General features: G+C 41.7%; 3 protein-coding genes across 3 annotated transcripts; all 3 read left to right on the forward strand.

The window, feature by feature from the left end:
• The first annotated feature begins 5,908 nt into the window (after positions 1-5,908).
• LOC141631403 (uncharacterized) lies at positions 5,909-8,983 on the forward strand. Its single transcript, XM_074444079.1, has 4 exons — positions 5,909-6,550; positions 6,772-6,916; positions 7,182-8,145; positions 8,368-8,983. Exons 1-4 carry the CDS (start codon positions 5,909-5,911, stop codon positions 8,981-8,983), a joined length of 2,367 nt encoding a protein of 788 aa, XP_074300180.1.
• A 7,284-nt stretch (positions 8,984-16,267) lies between these two features.
• On the forward strand, positions 16,268-16,969 carry LOC141631404 (uncharacterized). Its single transcript, XM_074444080.1, has one exon. It carries the CDS (start codon positions 16,268-16,270, stop codon positions 16,967-16,969), a length of 702 nt encoding a protein of 233 aa, XP_074300181.1.
• Positions 16,970-19,141: 2,172 nt separating this feature from the next.
• On the forward strand, positions 19,142-19,740 carry LOC141631405 (uncharacterized). Its single transcript, XM_074444081.1, has 2 exons — positions 19,142-19,255; positions 19,453-19,740. Exons 1-2 carry the CDS (start codon positions 19,142-19,144, stop codon positions 19,738-19,740), a joined length of 402 nt encoding a protein of 133 aa, XP_074300182.1.
• The last annotated feature ends 247 nt before the right edge of the window (positions 19,741-19,987 follow it).

Consider the following 19,987-nt stretch of genomic DNA (forward strand, 5'->3'; position numbering starts at 1 on the left):
AAATCCAATTGTTTTTAGTATTATCGTAATTAATAATAATAATAATAATAATATTATTATTATTATTATTATTATTATTATTATTATTATTATTATTATTATTATTATTATTATTATTATTATTATTATTATTATTATTATTATTATTATTATTATTATTATTATTATAAAAGATAGAATTAATAGTACTATTATTATTACCATATTACATGCCTATTACTCAGCCCAATTCGTCTTCTCGACTCATCCATTATTTTATTATTAATTATCGTCTTATCTTCATTTATTTATATAAATGCCCTTTTAATTAATTATTCGAATGACATAAATTATTCTTAGAAATACTTATCAAATTTCGAGGTATTACAGTCTTGCCCCCTAAAAATTAACTTCGTCCCGAAGTTCACCCAGAAATACTACAAAAACCACTATAACACCCTTACAACTGAGTACCATTCCAATTTATGACCATTGCAACACAATTAACCATTTGTTATTATCATGCAATATCAACTTATCAAAATCCATCACAAAATAAAGTTAACACACGGAAATGTATCTCAAAATAAACTCAAAACATGAGGTGTCACATTCTACCCCCCTAAAAGTAAACTTCGTCCCGAAATTTCGGAACTACGACTACCCGAGGAAACATGGCCTAACATTTTTAAACATTCTATACCTACAATCAAAACAAGGTGTAGTCAACAGTATCCTATCTTACCCCTCCTTTGGTTCCCCTATCGTCCCTCCTACACCTCAACTATCATAGTTTAAGAATTGATAAAGCATTTATTTGAACTTTTGGTAAAAGTCGCGTTTTCAGAAATCAAAGTCAAGCAGTAACTTTCAAAAATCACCATTAAATAACCGTTACATTCCACTTTGAGTTTTTATCCTTTTCAGAAAATATAGGGAGGTTTCAAAACATGAGAAAAAGAATATAATTCAAATCTTAATCAACCATTTTATAATGATTTTTACAATCCAGTTGGTCCATACAGAAACCGATCAACAATTTGTCAAAACCTTAGGTGAACTTGTAAAATTCACTATTAAATATCAAAATATTATCTTGCAACTTGGCTTATCAATTGGAAAACATATATGAATCTTTTAAACAGTGGAGTTTAAATTTGGAAAAAAATTGAAGTACAGATTAAATGAGGAATTTTACAAAATCGTTTGTCGAAAACTTAACTGTACAGGAACATTTTAATCACTATCAACTAAAATATTTATTTCTCCTAAACCGTAAAACATCTAAATATGAGACCAATGTCATTGGAAATCTAACTAATTGGGTTACCAGTCATAAATATTTCGACCTAAGACGATAAACAGATGTCCAACGGCAGCTAGATCAAATATCGGTAAAAATCTAATAAAATAAGGTTCAGCTCTAGGTTCCTTTTTAATAGGTCATAAGCCCTTATTAGCACCCTCCTATACATGTATCAACATAACTTAGTCATCATACTATTCACACGACTAGCATATACTCTAATTTATCCCTATCACAAGTTTAATCATTTCAAAGCATTGTAAATAGCATGGTATCGGGATTTACATAGCTGCATATCACTAGACATGATACTACTATAACATCCAACCACATATTCAATATCAATTCACAATTACTTTCATGCTCATGATCAAAACAATTAAACATCAAATCCTCATTTCATCCATTAAACAATATCAATTCTCATGTTATGGTCAAGCCAAGAATCATTCACAATACTTACCGTAATCTCTCCCAGCAACAATGTTAGTAACTTCCTAATAAATATCTTCTAAAATATAATATACCTTATTATAACTACCACATACTCTAAAATATTCTCTCAGGGTTCCCAGTTCAACACTGAGAGGGCCATGGTATGAGCTAAGGCGCGCTTCTTAACCGCACTAAGAGGCGCACTTAACAGTTTCTAATCGGGATTTATTTTATTAGATACATCCTACGTTCATTATTGTTCTTTTGTTTAGGCCTGAGGATCGTTTTGCTTTGATACCATTTTGTAACACCCTCATTTATTTAGGAACCTTTGGCAAGACATCCCAAGTAAATGAGAGTGTTACCATCTCGGTTTCCCGAGGTAGTGAATAACCAAGTACAACAAACCAAAGTACTTTTGTTAAAATTTAGCGATTACATATTTATTGCAAATTAACCAAATTAAAAATTAATTTAAAATTAATTACAACTCGTAGCGGAATAAATACAGTGAATAACAAAACTATATGATCTAGACTTCTAGGTAGACTGGCCGAATCATCACGCGTCCCCATAAGCTACCAAGCCAGCTAATCTTAAATATCTGTCAAGTCTGCTCCTCTGTTACAGTTCATCACAGGTGTTCACGAATACACTGTCAAACACGAGGTTGAGTAGGAATAAACTAAACAACAATAATTACTCAATATATATAAACAACCGCAGTAGCACAACCTATCGATATCCAACCATCGCCAACTCATCCAATCATACCATAACTAACTGAACGAATTCTTTGGCAGTAGCACAAACCCCTTTACCACAGTGCAATGCTCAACTCAACTAGCAGTGGTACTCTCATACCATGCTCAACTGGCAGTAGTACCCACCGTACTATGCACATCTGGCAGTAAGAACTCTCTTGTTATGCACAACTGGCAGTAGCATATCTCCCGCTATGCACAACACATCACAATACTCGTATGACAAATAATTAATAATCGCAATAGTATAAATAACAGTGACATCCATCTCAACATATAATAAAATACTTTTCATCACAATTCTTTATAAAACATATCTCAGACATAACTCCGTCATATAAGGACATAACACAAGGTTGAGTAGGATATTCCTACCTGATAAGCAAATACAAGTAAAGCAATCCGAGCAGTCAATAGAATTCCTCATTAAATCCGTCACCTAGGAATTATAATAATCGTATACAATTACTTAACAAATCTAATTATATAAAATAGTTAAACTAATTGTAAAGAAATTTACTATTTATATAACTAATTATTCATTAATCATTATATTTATACTATTACATAAATTAGTATTTATAAACCCGTCTCAAACTAAAATCAAACTCGACCATTAACCAAACCCAAGTCAAAAACCCGAAACCCCATAAACATACCCAACAAACACAGTTGTCACCCGTGTTCACACCTTCCTTAAATAACCCACTAAACTCGCCCAACCACCACACAACCACCTTTGCCACCTACCCCACCGTGAGTTACCACTGCCACCAACCCAGTCACGACCTAAACTCCAGCAACAACCTCCATACACAAGCTCACCACCTCGCCCTAACACTCACGACCAACACCCAACAACAACACGCAAAAACTCATACACCCGCTAATTACCACCACCAACACATGCCACCAGTAGCCACCACCCATGTCTCAACTGACCCACGGTGGTCCACCGGCAACATCCCCTTCCCCTGGTCACGGTCTTGGTTAAACACGAAGTACCCACACACGGTTTAATACAAACAAAGACACCATCGAAAATCCGGCAACTACATACGCAATCCACCACCCCCGACCATCGTAGCACCACCATTAGAACTGCCTAGCCCCCACGAACCCAACCAATCTAGGTTAAAGTCTAACAAGTCAAGGTAAGTGGTATAAAACGGGTTTCATCGTGTTTAAACAATAACCATGACCTAACTCGTAATTACGACCAACCACCGCACAAGCCACCACCTTTAACCACCCTACCGCATTCCCAACGGCCGACCAACCACCCCGAATACACCTGCCCAAGTCCAAGTCTGGTCAAGTCACAAACAAGGGTAAAAGCCCATGTTCAACGTAGGCAACAACCACCCCAAACCCGCCTGAAAAGCCCCTTTCTCGAGGTCCATGGTGGTCAACGGTAGGGCTTGGTCACTCCCTGTTGGTCCACGGCCAAGGTCATAATCCTAGCTAGTCACACGACGATCTACAACGCGAGTTATATTAGTTAAAAAATCAATATATTATTGCATAATACGGATTTTCACCTCTCTCTATAACAAACTTGCTCTCTCTACAACAAACTTTTCTCCTCTTTTTACGGTTTCATGACTTTTCTTTGACTCTCTGTTTTCTGTGATTTCTTTCGATTTCCATGGCGCGAACACAAGGTCGTATTGCAAAGCTTCGTTCTACTCTAGCCACTCCTAAACCATCGGCTTCTCCGGGTGAATTATTCTTGTCCGGGTGTGGAATTTGTCACGGTGAATGATCTAATTGTCTCCGCCATGGATAAAGCTCGAAGCTCGGGTTTGCGTTCTTCTTCTCCAATAGCTCGTCCTACTACTAGTTCCTCAACAATGGTAAACCCTAACTCCATCGTTACTCCAATTGTTTCTGTGGATAATACGGTTCCTATGAATACTACTATGAATACTGCTTCTAATGATACTCTTGTTACTCCAAATAATAATGTCTCTCAATATGGTCAACCAGTAGCAAAACCCTGGTCTCATGTTGTTAAGACGCCTCCTAATGCTGGGATGAGCTTGCATTTTTGTCATGATAGTGTAAATGCTGTAGAAATTGATATTGCTACTTCTGATTTTGAAAAGGAAATGAAAATTTGGGAGTTTACTTTGATGGGTCATATAATTGGGGGTAAACCTTCACTTAAATCTGTTCAAGCTTTTGTTACTAAAAACTAGAGCTGCATTGCCCTTCCTGTTGTTCAGTACTATCGAAAGGGCTGGTTTGCTTTTAGGTTTGAAACCCAGGAAGCCATGACTAATGTTCTAAGGCAGGGTCCTTGAGTGATTGAAGGAAATTCTTTGATTCTAAAGCAATGGTATGCTTCCTTTTCTACTGAGATGGATACAGTGGCCAAAGTCCCTGTATGGATATTATTTCCTAGCCTTGACCCATATCTTTGGTCTTAGGTGGTATTGAGTAAGATTGCTTGCAAACTTGGAAAGCCTCTTTTTGCAGACCTAGCTACCACTAATAAAGAAAAGCTGTCTTTTGCTCGATTAATGGTGGAAATTGATGTTTCTAAGGATTTTGTGGATTTTGTGGTTATCAATACTCCTTTATTGGGGCAAATTACTTAGAAAGTAGTCTATGAATGGGTTCCTTTTTACTGCTCAGGATGTGGTAAATTAGGGCATAAGAGTTCTACTTGTAAATGGCTCAAGATGGCTTCCAAGACTAGTGTGGATCAGCCTTCTCTGGAGAAGGATCAGGTTCCTCAGTAGGTTTTTGGGTCTGGTGATCAGGTTACCACAGACTCAAAGCCTTCTCTTCCTAATCCCCTTCCCAGGACTGCTAGTCCTGCTGCTCATGATATTGTTTCAACCAAGAATTCTTTTCAAGTGTTGGAAACTGGTGAAATTTCTCAGGATGAGATACGTGGTGATATTACTAATCCAGAACTAGGTGGTACCTTGGGACTTATTCAGGAGCAAAATGGTGCTCAGTTGGAGAATGTAGGCTCATTATGTGTCTCACTAGCCAAAGAGATCTCCTTTTTTTGTTCCAGTTCCTCTTGATATTAGTTCCACAAAGCGCTTAGGATGTTCTGTGTTACCCAGTACTAATACTAGTGGTGTTCCCAAACCTCATAATATTTCTCAATGAGGATCTCTGCCTAGAATATTAGAGGTTTCAATTGTCCCATTATACATAGTGAAGTCCTCCTTTTTCTGAGGGATAATAAGATTGATGTTCTTGCTCTTTTGGAAACCAGAGTTTCCAGTGCTAATGCATCTATTCTTGTCCAATAAAAAATTAGAGATTGGGTTGTTGTTACTAACTATAGTAAGAACTATAATGGGAGAATTTGGGTTCTTTTTAATCCCAAGTCTACTAAAATTGTTTCTCAAGATATTTCCGATCAGGTTACAACTTCAATATTCATCATTTTGAGTCTAATATGACATTTTATTTGAGTATGGTCTATGGCAGTAATTGTGCCTTTGATAGAGAAAGACTTTGGTCAGACTTGCAGAAGTTGGCCCCCTCTACTACCTGGTTAGTCTTAGGGGATTTTAATGTTGTTAGGGATCCTGCTGAGAAACTCATTCCTAATCCTCTCATTCTTCAGGAAATGATGGCTTTTAATTCTTGTCTTGCCAATTGTCAACTTGATGATCTTAATAGCACGGGCTGTGAGCTTACTTGGACTAATAAGCATGATTCCTCTACTAGGGTTTGGTCTAAGTTGGACAGGGCTCTTGTTAACCCAAGCTGGCTCTCTAGCTTTCCTCACTCTTTTGCTCATTTTAGTGAATCTGGGATCTCTGATCACTCTCCCATAATTGTTCATATTTCTGAGGATAGAAAGATTCAGAATAGGTTTAGTTTTCTTAATCAATGGATTTCTCATCCTGATTACCTTAGTACTGTTGCTGATGCTTGGAGGACTGATAAAAAAGGGAGCCCTACTTTCTGCTTTTTAGTGAAACAGAAATCAGTGAAGCATGCTCTGACTAAACTTCACACCAAGGATTTTGCTTATATTTCTGCTAAAGTGAAGTTTGCTAAGGCAGCCTTGAATGATTGTCAAGCTCAACTTGTTAAAAAACCCTTCTAGAGTCTCTAATTCAGGAAGAGAGACAAAAACTCAAGGATTTCATCTCTGTCAAAAATCAGGAGCTTAATATGCTCACTCAACGAGCTAAAATCAAGCATCTTCAAGATTCTGATTGCCGCTCCAAATATTTTTTCTCCAAGATTTCTGAAAGAAGGCATCAGCAGTAAATTGGACTTATTAATGATGTTCATGGATTTCCTCAGCTGGGTCATACCCAAGTTAGCCAGGCTTTTCAGGACTATTATCATGGCTTCTTAGGGCAGTCTACTCAGGTTCTCCGTCTTTCTGATGAGCATAACCTTGGCAATAAGTTGTCTGCTGATGAGAGTCTTATCTTAGCAGCTCCTAGTACTTTAAAAGAAATTAAGGATGCTCTTTTTTAGTATGGATAATAATAGTAGCCCAATGATTGATTGGTTTTCAGCTGGGTTTTTTAAGCCTGCTTGGGCTATCATTGGCTTGGATTTTAGTAGAGCAGTATATCATTTTTTCAAGACTAAGCACATGTCCAAGCTTGCGAACTCTACCATTCTTTCCCTAATTCCTAAGAAAGTTGTCCCTACTTTAGTCATGGATTATAGACCCATCTCTTGATGTACTGTATTCTATAAAGTGGTTAGCAAGATCCTGGAAAATAGATTCCAGCAAGTTCTTCCTTCTCTTGTTGGTGTAGAACAAGCTGCTTTTGTTAAAGGAAGGAGTATTTTTGAAAATGTTATGTTATCTCAGGCCCTGATGAAGGGTTATACTAGACAGCATATTTCTCCTAAATGCCTCATGAAAGTAGACATTAGGAAAGCTTTTGATTCCTTGAGTTGGGATTTCATAGGTCACTATCTCCATAATTTTGGTTTCCCCCAGATTTTCATTGACTGGATTTTAGGTTGCATCACTAATCCTTGGTTCTCACTCAAGCTTAATGGTAAACTTACTGGTTACTTTCAGGGAAAGAGTGGCATTAGGCAAGGTGATCCTTTGTCACCATATCTCTTTATCTTGGGAATGGAGATCCTATCCAGAGCTTTAAGGAAAATTTGCAATAAACCTCAGGTTTCTTACCATCCCAAGTGTAGTAGCACCAACTTGACTCACTTCATTTTTGTAGATGACTTAATGTTCTTTATTAGAGGGGATGTTCCTTCTACTACTAATGTTGCTGAGGTGCTAGCTCAGTTTGCTCAGGTTTTAGGTCTTACTGCAAATCCTGAAAAAACAACTATATACTTTGGGGGAGTTGATTCTTCTATTAAGGATATTATTCTTCATAATACTGGGTTCTCTGAAGGCCTCTTTCCCTTTAACTATCTTGGGCTCCCACTGAATCCTTCTCGTATTACTATTAGCATGTTTGATTCCCTGGTTGTCAAGATCCAAAAAGCTGTTGCTCATTGGTCGACTCACTTTCTCTCCTATGCTGGAAAGTTGCAGCTAATTAACTCCATTATCTTTGGGATAGAGAATTTTTGGTGCTCTAGTCTGTTGTTACCTCATGCTGTGGTGCAACATCTTAACAAGATTCGCTGGAATTTTTTCTGGGGCATTCCAGATGGTGAAATGAGGATGGTCTTTAAGAGTTGGTACCAGATCTCTTTTCCTTTCCTGGCTGGAGGGTTTAATGTCAAAGATCTCCCTGCTTGGAATTTCTATTTTCTTAGTAGATGGATTTGGCTGCTCTCTCTCCCTGGCACCAGTAAATGGAAGAGTTGGGTTGATAAACACATCCTGAAATAGGAGGATATTTAGACAGTTAGGGCTAAGGATCATTTCTCTTTCAGTATATCTGGTATACTTTCTACCAGGGATCACTTACTTAATCTGGCTGGGTCTGTTCAGGCTGCTAAGTTGTACCTCAATGCTTGGACTGTAAACCCTAAGTTCAGTGTTCAGTCTGCATATGGGTTTTACAGAAATGCTCCTGCTGCTGATAACTGGACTACGGGTCTTGCTCATTCCAACATTGTTCCTAGTCATAAAATAATTTGCTCCCTGGCTGTTCAACATCAGTTGGCTACAGTGGATAATCTTCAGAGGAGAGGTATACCTTATGCTAATAGGTGTGCTCTCTGTCTTGCTCAGGAAGAGACTCATGCCCATCTCTTCTTCACTTGTCCTGTTTCCTCTGCAATTTGGCAGCAGCTTCTTCTTTGGTTGAGAATATCTCGAGTTATTTCTTCTCTTCAAAAGGAATTAGATTCTATTGGTAGTAGTAGACATTGGCATACTGATTGGTTGACAACTACTCTGGCTGCTACTGTTCATCAACTGTGTGTTGAAAGAAACAAACGCATTTTCCAGGGGATAGATCAGCCTATCTCTTGTATTGTTAAGCATATTAAATATCTGGTGGCTGTGAGAATGTTCAAGTGGTCGCAGCATGAGTGTTTTCCTATGATCTGTGCTAGTCTTTGTTCTTAGCTTATATCTTGAGTCTTGGAATAGTTGAGCTTTTGTATAGTGGATAGCTTTGAAAAAACATTGTAATTTCTTTCTATTATGAATGAAATGATAATCTTTTGCAAAAAAAAAAAAACAAACAAAAAAATGTCTACTGTTGTAGGTTATCATCTATTTACATAGGTAGGTTATAAGGCATAAGGAAGCAATTAGGAAACTATGTAATTATTATATTATTATTATTCTACAAATACAATTGTAATTAGTATTATCGTAATTACTATTATTATTATTACTATCATTATTATTATTATTATTATTAATTTTTTTTTTTATAGAAGGATGCGCGCAGCTTTCATTAAAACAAAAATAAAAGTTTACATGAAATTGGTGGGGAGCCGTGAAACAATCTGAGCTCCCACACCCTTAGCAATAGCAAAGCTAAGTCTAGTAAAAATGTAAGCGGCAACCCGAGCCCCCGCATTCTGAGATACCGAGAATTTCTGGATCCGCTTGAGCAAGGCAACAGCATCCGAACCCAGCTCCCCTAGTGAAGAGAAAGAGAAAGGAAGGAAACCATAACCCGCTACCGCGCACAAATCCCCATACTTAGCACACTTTCGCTGAGCAGCATCAGCAACAACCCGGCCCGGCACAAAATCTGCCAACCCAGTCTGAGTCAAAGGTGAAGAACCTGTCAGGTCGACGCACACATCACGCCCCCTGTACGAGGAGAGCCACCATGCCCATCAACCATACCGATATCAACCTCCTTCCCCGCAGTAATACCAGATCTATAGCAGATGTCGAAAAGGGTGTCCCGGACAAGGTTATGCCAATGTTTAACACCCACAAGATCAAAGATAAGAAACAGCGTGGTCCCCAAAAACATCCCAAACAAAAACCCGAGAGCAAGCAGGACAGGCCTAGATACCGTGAATAACGGAACACCCGGACGATACCCCAAAGACACTCCCGGTAAGTCCTCCCGTTCATAGTCTGCCCCAACCCTGAGATAGGAACCGCACGTAACCAATCAGAGGAGTGAGAACCCTTCTGAGACTGCCATAAGGCAAGCTGGCGCGGTGTCAAGGAGAAAACAGACTCTGAGGCAACAGCAACCGTCGTGAAATAAATGTCTGCCAATTTCTTCATAAGTTTAGGGGCAGCAATTTCACTAGGGTGACCTAATATATCAGAACCTGTAGTCGCAGTAAACACCTGCGCGACATCATCAAAGGCGGGGCAGCGCTACAATACCGAGAAAAGGCCGAGGAGCTTAGCCTCGCAAACCAATGAGATCTATAAGCGGGACGCAATAAAAGCATAAAATAAAACATCTCCCGCCGCATAGACACCAAGACCACCAAGATGAAAAGGGAATGTAGCAAGGCGCCACTGCCAATCCCCAAAACCCGGCCCTGACGCGGTGATAATACGTTCCAAGCTAGAACAAAGAGCGGCATCAAAAGGAAGATGGACAGACGCAAAAACACTAGGCGAGCAAGTACGAAGGGAGAAGTAGAGCTTAGAGATACCAGTACAAGCTCGAAGAAGAAGCAACTCACATTGCGGGTCCTCAATCCTCGCAACCAAGTCCATTAGCTCAATGGTCTTAGTTACTCTCGTCGCCACAATCTCGCTGCTAAAACCAGGACAAGTACTGACAGGTCCTCCCAAAACTGTAACACCACACAAAGGCCGAGAAATAGAAGTGGGGAAAACCCCAGGAAGCCGACTCCGAGGATCCTCAACAGGCCAAAAGACCTCCGTCTTGGAGACATTAAGATGCAATCCAAAAAGAGGGCCATCCAACCTAATCAAGTCCAAAACCTTCCCCACCTCCAAAGTATCACCCACGATGGTGCCATCATCTAGTACCATGCCTGTAAAGTGAGATCAAAAGTGTCCCGGATCTTGCAAACCAAGGGATGCAAAACCAACGCGAAAAGCAAAGGCCCCAACGGATCACCCTGCTGAACACCCTGACAAGACCACAAGCAGTGCTCCCCATAAAAAAAGGCGGGCCGGGCTGGAATAACAAAACTCCACCCAACGGGAGAGAGCCGGGCAACGACGGCGGACCTCCTGAAGCATGGTCGAACGGTCAACAAGGTTAAACGCATTCTGGAAATCAACCAGCAGCATAGAAAGCCCCACCCGAGCCCCCTGAGCCTCAACAAGCCGGTTCAAGGCATGCAAGATAGCCTCTCCTCCACCGGACACACCCACCCCGAACTGAAGCCCATCAAAATAAGAAGATAAAGACGGACCAACCATAGAAGCACCAACCTTAGAGACAAGCCGTCTCCAAACCGTACCAACAGCAATAAGACTCACTCCACCACCCGGTTTAACGAGTGGCGTGAGAGGGGCGCTGGCAATGTACTCACCCAGAGGAAGAGGACATCGGCCCTTAAGAAAAAGATTAACCACCCTAGTAATAGAGGTGATCAAATCATCGGAGATAGCCACAGCAGCGCCACTCAAACAATCCATAAGGTGCTGGGCACGAAAACCATCCCTCCCACATGAAGTACCACGAGGGAAGCTCCGAACCATATCCAAGACAACCACCGAAGAGGCAACCAGAGGATGATGATCCCCAGACAGAGGAGGCAATGAAGGAGGCGGGGCGGCATGATGCTTCTCACGCAGGGCCACAAGAGTGGCATCGGAGTAGGGGGCGACCCAGAGGAAGAAAGCACCCGTACAGCAGCAGTATAATGGCCATCAGAAATCTTCCGCCGACATTGGCGGAGGTTAAGCTCACTCAAATCCAGATCCTCATCCACTTAAAAAGAAGAAGGACCCTCATCAAGACACTCCTGTAACAACTGCAACCCCCCCCCCCCCAGTGCCCCCAAGCAAGGATAGCCCAGCAATACTCTCCTCCTGATGCTGACGCCGAATAGCAGTCCGACACTCATGATTACTCCGAGGAGCGAAAGTCCTGAGCAAACAAAGTGGGAGAACAAGCAAACGAATCCAGCGGGAAACATCACTAGGGTCATCATACACCGCATCCAAGGCCCCTTTCAAAGCCCGAGCAAACCCAAGACGACACTTAGGAGGAATAGATTTCACGGATTATTATTATTATTATTATTATTATTATTATTATTATTATTATTATTATTATTATTATTATTATTATTATTATTATTATTATTATTATTATTATTATTATTATTATTATTATTATTATTATTATTATTATTATTATTATTATTATTATTATTATTATTATTATTATTATTATTATTATTATAAAAGATAGAATTAATAGTACTATTATTATTATAAAAGATAGAATTAATAGTACTATTATTATTCCCAAATTATATGCCTATTACTCGGCCCAATTCGCCTTCCCGACTCATCAATTATTTTATTATTAATTATCGTCTTATCTGCAATTATTAATATAAATGCCCTTTTAATTAATTATTCGAATTACATAAATTATTCTTATAAATACTTATCAAATTTCGTGGTATTACAGTCTTCTCCCCTAAAAATGAATTTCTGTAACATTTTGTTTTATGGGCCTAAGTCCATGAGTTCTTTATACTAGAAAATCTGTATTGGTACCCACATCGTTGCGTGGGGGTTTGCTAGATGAGCGAACTTCGGGACGAAGTTCATTTTAAGGGGGGAAGACTGTAATACTCCGTATTTTATATTACTATTTAAGTCGGGTTAATTGTTTAGTCGATAATTACGTTAAGTTATTTTACTTGACTCGCGTTATATCGTAAGATCGAGTTGTTTCGTAAGTTAATTGAGACGGGTTTATATGGAATTCGAGATGTGAGCTAACCCATTTACCCTCGACCCATTTGAGCTTACCCAATAACATGTTTAACCCAACACCCAACATCATGTTTTTAACCTAATTTTACCCTAGCACTACAAAACCCTACTCCCTCACCCGCCTCCCTCATTTCATCGGCATCAATCTCAACCTTCACGCAAATCGAGAGAGAGAGAGAGAGAGAGAGAGAGAGAGAGAGAGAGTGAGTGTGGGTGTTGACGGCGCAGCAAGGAAGGCTTTAGGGTGGTTGTCGACGTCCGTAGGCGACCCTGGTGGCTGTTGTGGTGGAAGAAAAGGTATGAGTACAACCCTTCCTTTATGTTTTCGCTTTTTCCTTCGGGTTTTGATTGTTGTGGCGTGTCTTAGGGAGGCGGTACTGGTGGTTGTTGACGGGGTATCTGAGTTATGTGGTACGTGTCGGGTGTTGTGGTGGTTGTTAGGGAGGTTTTAGGCGGTCGTAGTGGCAGGGAGAGGCTGCATCGACATAGGGTAGCAACAGGTTAAAATACGGGTTTTCAGGCGGGTTTAGACGGTGAGGATTGGGGTGGCGCCACCGTGGACTCGGGGGAGGTCGAAACGGCAGCGCCACGGCGTCTGGGTGCGTTGTCTGACGGCGAGCAGGGCTGTGGTGGTTTGGCAGGGGATAGGTGATGGCTGCGGTGGTTGTAAGTCGAGAACAGGGGGCGGTTGGTGAGGCACGGTGGTGTGAACCGAGCCAAACGACCCTGGTTTGACTCGCCGGCAACAGTCGACCCTGTTGGGGGCGCTCGTTGGTGGCTGGGTCAAACTGGGGGTTTGGGCTGGTGGCTGACACGGGCTAGAGGCGGCGCGTGGGAGTGCGTGGGATGGGACGGTGGTGATGACAGGTTGTTTTAGTTTTGAAACGGTTTTGTCGTAGATTTAATCGTTATAATTCGTTAATTTGTCGTATTCTTAGTTAGTTAAATTAATTCCCGAGTTATTTAAAATATTTAGAGACGGGTTTTGAGTCGGGTTTGTTAAAATGGAAAAGCTGCTAGATCGAGAAAGTTTCCATTTAAGGAAACTTTCCATTTTAAGAAGTTTCTATTTTTTTAGTAACTTTCTATTTTGGGAACGGGAATAGCTTAAGTAATTGTTTATCGTTTATTTATCTTTCAGAGGGCGAATTTGTTGTGGAATATTACTGAGCACCCGACTATTTGACTGCAGTACTGAGGTAGGGGAATACACTAATTGAGTTCTTACAATTATAAAGAGTTGGCATGTTCGGTGATTATATGACATATCTGATTATCTTATTTATCTTGTTGAGCATTATTGTTTCATACGTTTCATACATTGCATTTGCATCGGAATTGGAGTTGGAGGAGAGGAGATTATTGCGATTAAGGCCCAGGCGGGTTCTGCAGGACTTGCCCTGGTGTCCTCAGCTACGAGCTGGTATATCGACGACGCTCGATTGATATAGTCTGTCGGGGATCGGTATGGTCAAGGGCGTTCGGGATGTGTGTGATGGAGTTGAGAATGGAGGATTATAGCATTGCATTCTTTATTTATATCGTATTACCTACTCAACCTCGCGGTTGACCCCGTGTATTCATGTACGCCCGTGATGATCCATTTACTTGGGAGCGAGATTGACAGAGTTGTTGAGACATTTGGAGCTGGCAGGGGAGAGAGCATGGATCACCTGACTTAGAGCTAGCCCACTTTTATTTCCGTTTAGCTATAAGACTTTATTTCCAGTTTTGAGACATGTTCCATTTCAGTTGTAAACATTTATAAACTTTTAATTTAAAGTACTGTTTATCTTTCCCTTTGTTATCTACTGCCTCGGGTTTCCGAGATGGTAATACCATTCTTTATCTGAGGAGTCCTAGTACAGGCCCTTAAGTAAATGGGGGTGTTACAAAGTGGTATCAGAGTGAACGATCCTCAGGCCTAAAGCAATGAATCCAATGAACATAGGAAGAGTCTAAATAAAATGAACCCCGGGATAGAACTGTTAGGAGCACACTAAAGGTAAGGGATGAGTTAGGGGCCCCCTCACACCGAACCATTGCCCCTCTCAGTTTGACCCGGGAACCCTGAGTGTAAATGAGAGAAAGGGTAGAAAAGTTGCATGATGTTGAGTATGAATTCATATATCGTTGCCTAAGTGTTAATTGATTGATATATTAATTGTTGCATAAAAGAGTTGATGGGAGGTTGTGGCATAATACTTTGCATATTTTAAAGTTTATTCATACTTATATCTCTATAAAGTTTGTGTTAGAAGACTATGTCTAGTGATATGCGGTTATATGATCCCTAAACCATGCTAGGTAGACAAGTAGGGTAAGAAGTGATAGAATTGGCTAGAGTTGCCAAGGTGATTTTGTGTTGCAGCTAATTCCTAAAATTTTTTTATAGTCATGCCTCCACGAAGGAACACGGCTGTAAACATCACCCAAGCAGAGTTAGATCGCCCATCGGTGAGAATGAGGCCCTAAAGGCCAAAAGAATGGACCCTGCTAAGATGAGTACAATAGTGGCGAGGCATAACCCTACCATTTTCACCGGAGAGGGGAACCTCACTTCTTTGGGAGATTGGTGTCGGGAGTTCACCAACCTATTCGAGCCGATAGGTTGTCCCGAAGAGCCGCAGTAGACCAGGCCCCACTACCTCGGGGCCACAAATGGGAATGGTGGACTAGGAACAAGGCGAAGATCCGACATATTGCTAAGGATATTGAGGAAGGATACGTGTCTTGGTTGGAATTTCAAGCGATACCGACGGACCGTTCATGCCGTGTTCAGAAAGCTAAGCTAAGGGAGGAGTTCGATACGTTTAAGATGACAGAGGACATGACGGTGGACACATACCATAGGAAGTTCGATTTGTTGGCTTCATATATCGATGAATTTGCTAAGAACGAGACCATGCGGCTATGAGGTTTGAGAGGGTTCGACGGTGGATATCAAGAAGAGGCTCACGTCGGCTCCACCTACCACCGTTCGGACATCTACCCGAGGGCCGGTGTCACTGAGAGGCTCTCCGAGCGGATCAAGGAGGATAAGAAAGGAAAAGCCGAGAAGAGGAAGCCGGAAACCGCCGATGATAATACCGGGGCCAAGAAGTCGAATTCGGGCAAGTTCGGTGGATACTCCGCCAATAGTGCTCTGGGGGATGAGGAATCAAAGCGGAGGCGATTCTGAGAGGTGCTATTATTGGAGGTAATGCGCCCGGGGTCACTTGTTTTGGTGTGGGAAGTTGGGGCACAAGAGATGAGAGTCTTTGAAGTTCGGAGGAAACCAATCTGGGGTTTCCTGGACACCTACATCTGGGTTCAGTGGATCTCGAACAGCAGGATCAGGGTACAACAACTACCATACTCCTAACACTGGCTATGGAGGAGGTGCCCGATCTGGGATAAGTAACAGTTATCAAGGAAGCTACAACAACTATCAGAACCGTAGCCAGCTGAACCAGCCCAGTGGGGGTGGCAATTTTTCGAGGAACCGAAATGAGGGGAACAAGCAATCTGGGTACGGCTTCATCGAGTCGGGCCGGAGCTAAGTCCGGTGGCAAGCTCTTTGCCATGGGAAAGGAAGCAGCTAAGGAGGATGCTCACGTAGTGACTGGTACTTTTCTTGTCAACTCTAAACCCACCTTCGTGTTATTCGATTCTGGTGCTACACATTCATTCATATCTAGGGAGCATGTTAGAGCCTTGAACCTTACTACATATGATAGAGTGGTCGATTCTGTTATAGTACCCTCGGGAGAGTCTGTGTCTTGTGATAGAATCTATACTAGTGTACCTATTCAGATTGGGAAGGTTGTCTTTCACTCTGACCTTATGGAGTTTCCATTGGGTGGTTTCGAGGTGATTCTAGGGATGGATTGGTTGGGGAAGTACAAAGCTTTCATTGACTGTTACCAAAAGAAAATATCATTAAGAGGACCTAAGGGAGTCAGAGTAACCTACAAGGGATATAGGGTCAAACCCAAAGTCAAATTTATTTCAGTAAACACCCTCAAATCGAGTCTGAGGAAGGGAGACCAGTTGATCTTTTGTCAGATGTGGGATAGAGAGTCTGAGACCCCTAGGATTTCTGACATACATGTGGTGAGAGACTTTGAGGGGGTATTTCCGGAAGAGATTCCTGGGCTACCACCTAAGCGCGACGTTGACTTTTCCAATGATCTAAAGACGGGAGCTTGACCTATTTCTAAACCACCATACCGTATGGGACCGAAAGAGATGGAAGAATTGAAGAAGCAATTGGATGAATTGGCTGAGAAGGGTTATATTCGACCCAGTGTTTCACCTTGGGGAGCACATGTCCTATTTGTCAAGAAAAAGGATGGAAGTTTGAGGCTGTGTGTGGATTACCGAGAGTTGAATAATGTGACTATCAAGAACCGTTATCCTTTGCCAAGGATCGATGATTTGTTTGACCAATTGAGTGGGGCTGGAGTGTTCTCGAAGATTGATCTGAGGTCGGGTTATCAACAACTGAGGATAAAGAACGAGGATATTCCTAAGACTGCATTCAGAACTAGATATGGACACTATGAGTTCGTGGTCATGCCCTTCGGATTGACCAATGCGCCAGCTATGTTTATGGACCTAATGAATCGGGTGTTCAGTCCTTATCTGGACAAGTTCGTGGTTGTATTCATCGATGATATATTGGTTTACTCCAAGAATGAGGAAGAGCACGAGGAGCATCTGAGGATAGTGTTAAGAACTTTCGCAGAGAATCAGTTGTATGCCAAATTGAGTAAGTGCGAGTTCTGGTTGAAGAAAGTTGCCTTTCTGGGGCATGTGATTTCCAAAGAGGGGGTGTCAGTGGATCCTAGCAAGATCGAGGCGGTGACTAGATGGCAGAGTCCAAAGAATGTGGGCGAAATTCGAAGCTTCTTGGGACTAGCTGGATACTACAGGAGGTTTGTCAAAGACTTTTCGAAGATAGCAAAACCATTGACATCCCTAATGAGGAAATACAACAGGTTTGTTTGGGATAAGAGTTGTGAGAAGGATTTCTTGACACTTAAAGAGCGCCTAACCACAGCTCCTATCCTTGCTTTGCCAGATGGGAATGATAACTTCGAAGTGTATACTGATGCTTCCAAGAAAGGGTTAGGGTGTGTGTTGATGCAGAACGGGAAGGTAATCGCGTACGCTTCTCGACAGTTGAAGACCTATGAGGAGAATTACCCTACCCATGATCTAGAGTTGGGAGTCGTGGTGTTTGCCCTTAAGTTGTGGCGACATTATCTCTATGGAGCGACTTTCACGGTATTTTCTGATCACAAGAGCCTGAAGTATATCTATACTCAGAAGGAGCTGAACATGAGACAGAGGAGATGGATCGAGTTGATTGGCGATTATGACATGGACTTACTCTATCATGAAGGGAAAGCGAAAGTCGTAGCCGATGCTTTGAGTCGGAAGTCTATCCATGCCCTGATCAGTGCCAGATCCAGGGTGAGGATGCTTGGTGAGCTAAGGAAGATGGGGATTTACATGATCCGACGAGGTGAGACCATTGAAGATATGACAGTTGAGACGGAGTTATACGAGGAGATTCGAGAGCTACAGAAAGAGGATGCTATATTTCAAAAATGGCGCAATGCGGTAGAGCAGGCAGGCGCAGAACCTTACTCTAAATTCAGTATTCATTCAGATGGGAGCTTGAGGTTTGGACAGAGGTGGTGTGTGCCAGCTAACGAGGAACTGAAGAAGAAAATTCTTACTGAGGCACATGCTACTCCTTATTCTGTACATCCTGGAGGGGATAAGTTATACAAGGATCTCAAGAAGACGTTCTGGTGGCCTAATATGAAGAAGGAAGTCACTGTGTTCGTGTCTCGATGTTTGACATGCCAGAGGGTGAAGGGTGAACACAAGAGACCGCAGGGGAAAGTCCAGCCGCTAGATGTGCCAGAGTGGAAGTGGGAGAGTATATCCATGGACTTCATCGTCGGGTTGCCTCGGACTCAAAGAGGTAACAACATGATTTGTGTGATCGTCGACAGGTTGACCAAGTCAGCTCACTTTATTCCCATGAAAGATACTTGGAGTAAGGCTGAGTTGGCTAAGGCTTATGTTCAGTACGTGGTAAAGTTGTATGGTGTGCCTAAGGATATCGTCTCCGACAGAGATTCCAGGTTTCTATCCAAGTTTTGGCAGGAATTGCAGTCATTGATGGGTACTCAACTGAAGATGAGCACCGCTTTTCATCCTGCTACTGACGGTTAGACAGAGAGGACTATTCAGACCCTCGAGGATATGTTGAGAGCTTGTGTTCTAGAGTTTGGCGGATCTTGGGAGGACAGACTGGGGTTGATCGAGTTTTCTTACAACAACAGTTATCACGCTAGCATTGGGATGGCACCATTCGAGGCACTCTATGGTAGGAAATGCAGGAGTCCTGTGTGTTGGGATGATCGATCTGACGCTGTTGTTTTGGGGCCAGAGATGATTCAGGAGATGGTTGAACAGGTACAGATTATTAGACAAAAGATGAGAGCTTCCTAGGACAGACAGAAGAGCTATGCTGACACTAGGAGAAGTGACATTTCTTTCGAGGTGGGAGAGAAGGTACCACTCAAAGTGTCGCCGATGAAGGGAGTTATGAGGTTCGGGAAGCGAGGAAAGCTGAGTCAGAAATTCATCGGACCTTATGAGATTTTGAACAGAGTTGCAGAGGTGGCATACCGTTTAGCTTTGCCACCAACGTTAGCCAGAGTTCACAATGTCGGTACTTGAGCGATCCATCACATGTGTTGAGTCCTGAGGTGATCGAGGTAGATGAGCAGTTGTCCTATCTGGAGACACCTAAGGAGATTTTGGACAGGAAAGTGAGGAAGACCAGTAATGGAGAGACAGCTTTGGTGAAAGTCTTGTGGACTAACCACAATGTTGAGGAAGCTACATGGGAGACTGAGGCTTCCATGAGGGAAAGCTATCCACACCTGTTTGCATGAGGTAAGTTCCGGGACGTAACTTTCTTTTTAGGAGGGTAGAATGTAACATTTTGTTTTATGGGCCTAAGTCCATGAGTTCTTTATACTAGAAAATCTGTTTTGGTACCCACATCGATGCGTGGGAGTTTGCTAGCTGAGCGAACTTCGGGACGAAGTTCATTTTAAGGGGGGAAGACTGTAATACTCCTTATTTTATATTACTATTTAAGTCGGATTAATTGTTTAGTCGATAATTACATTAAGTTAT

This window comes from Silene latifolia, chromosome Y (assembly GCF_048544455.1).
Source record: "Silene latifolia isolate original U9 population chromosome Y, ASM4854445v1, whole genome shotgun sequence".
Taxonomy (NCBI): Eukaryota; Viridiplantae; Streptophyta; class Magnoliopsida; order Caryophyllales; family Caryophyllaceae; genus Silene; species Silene latifolia.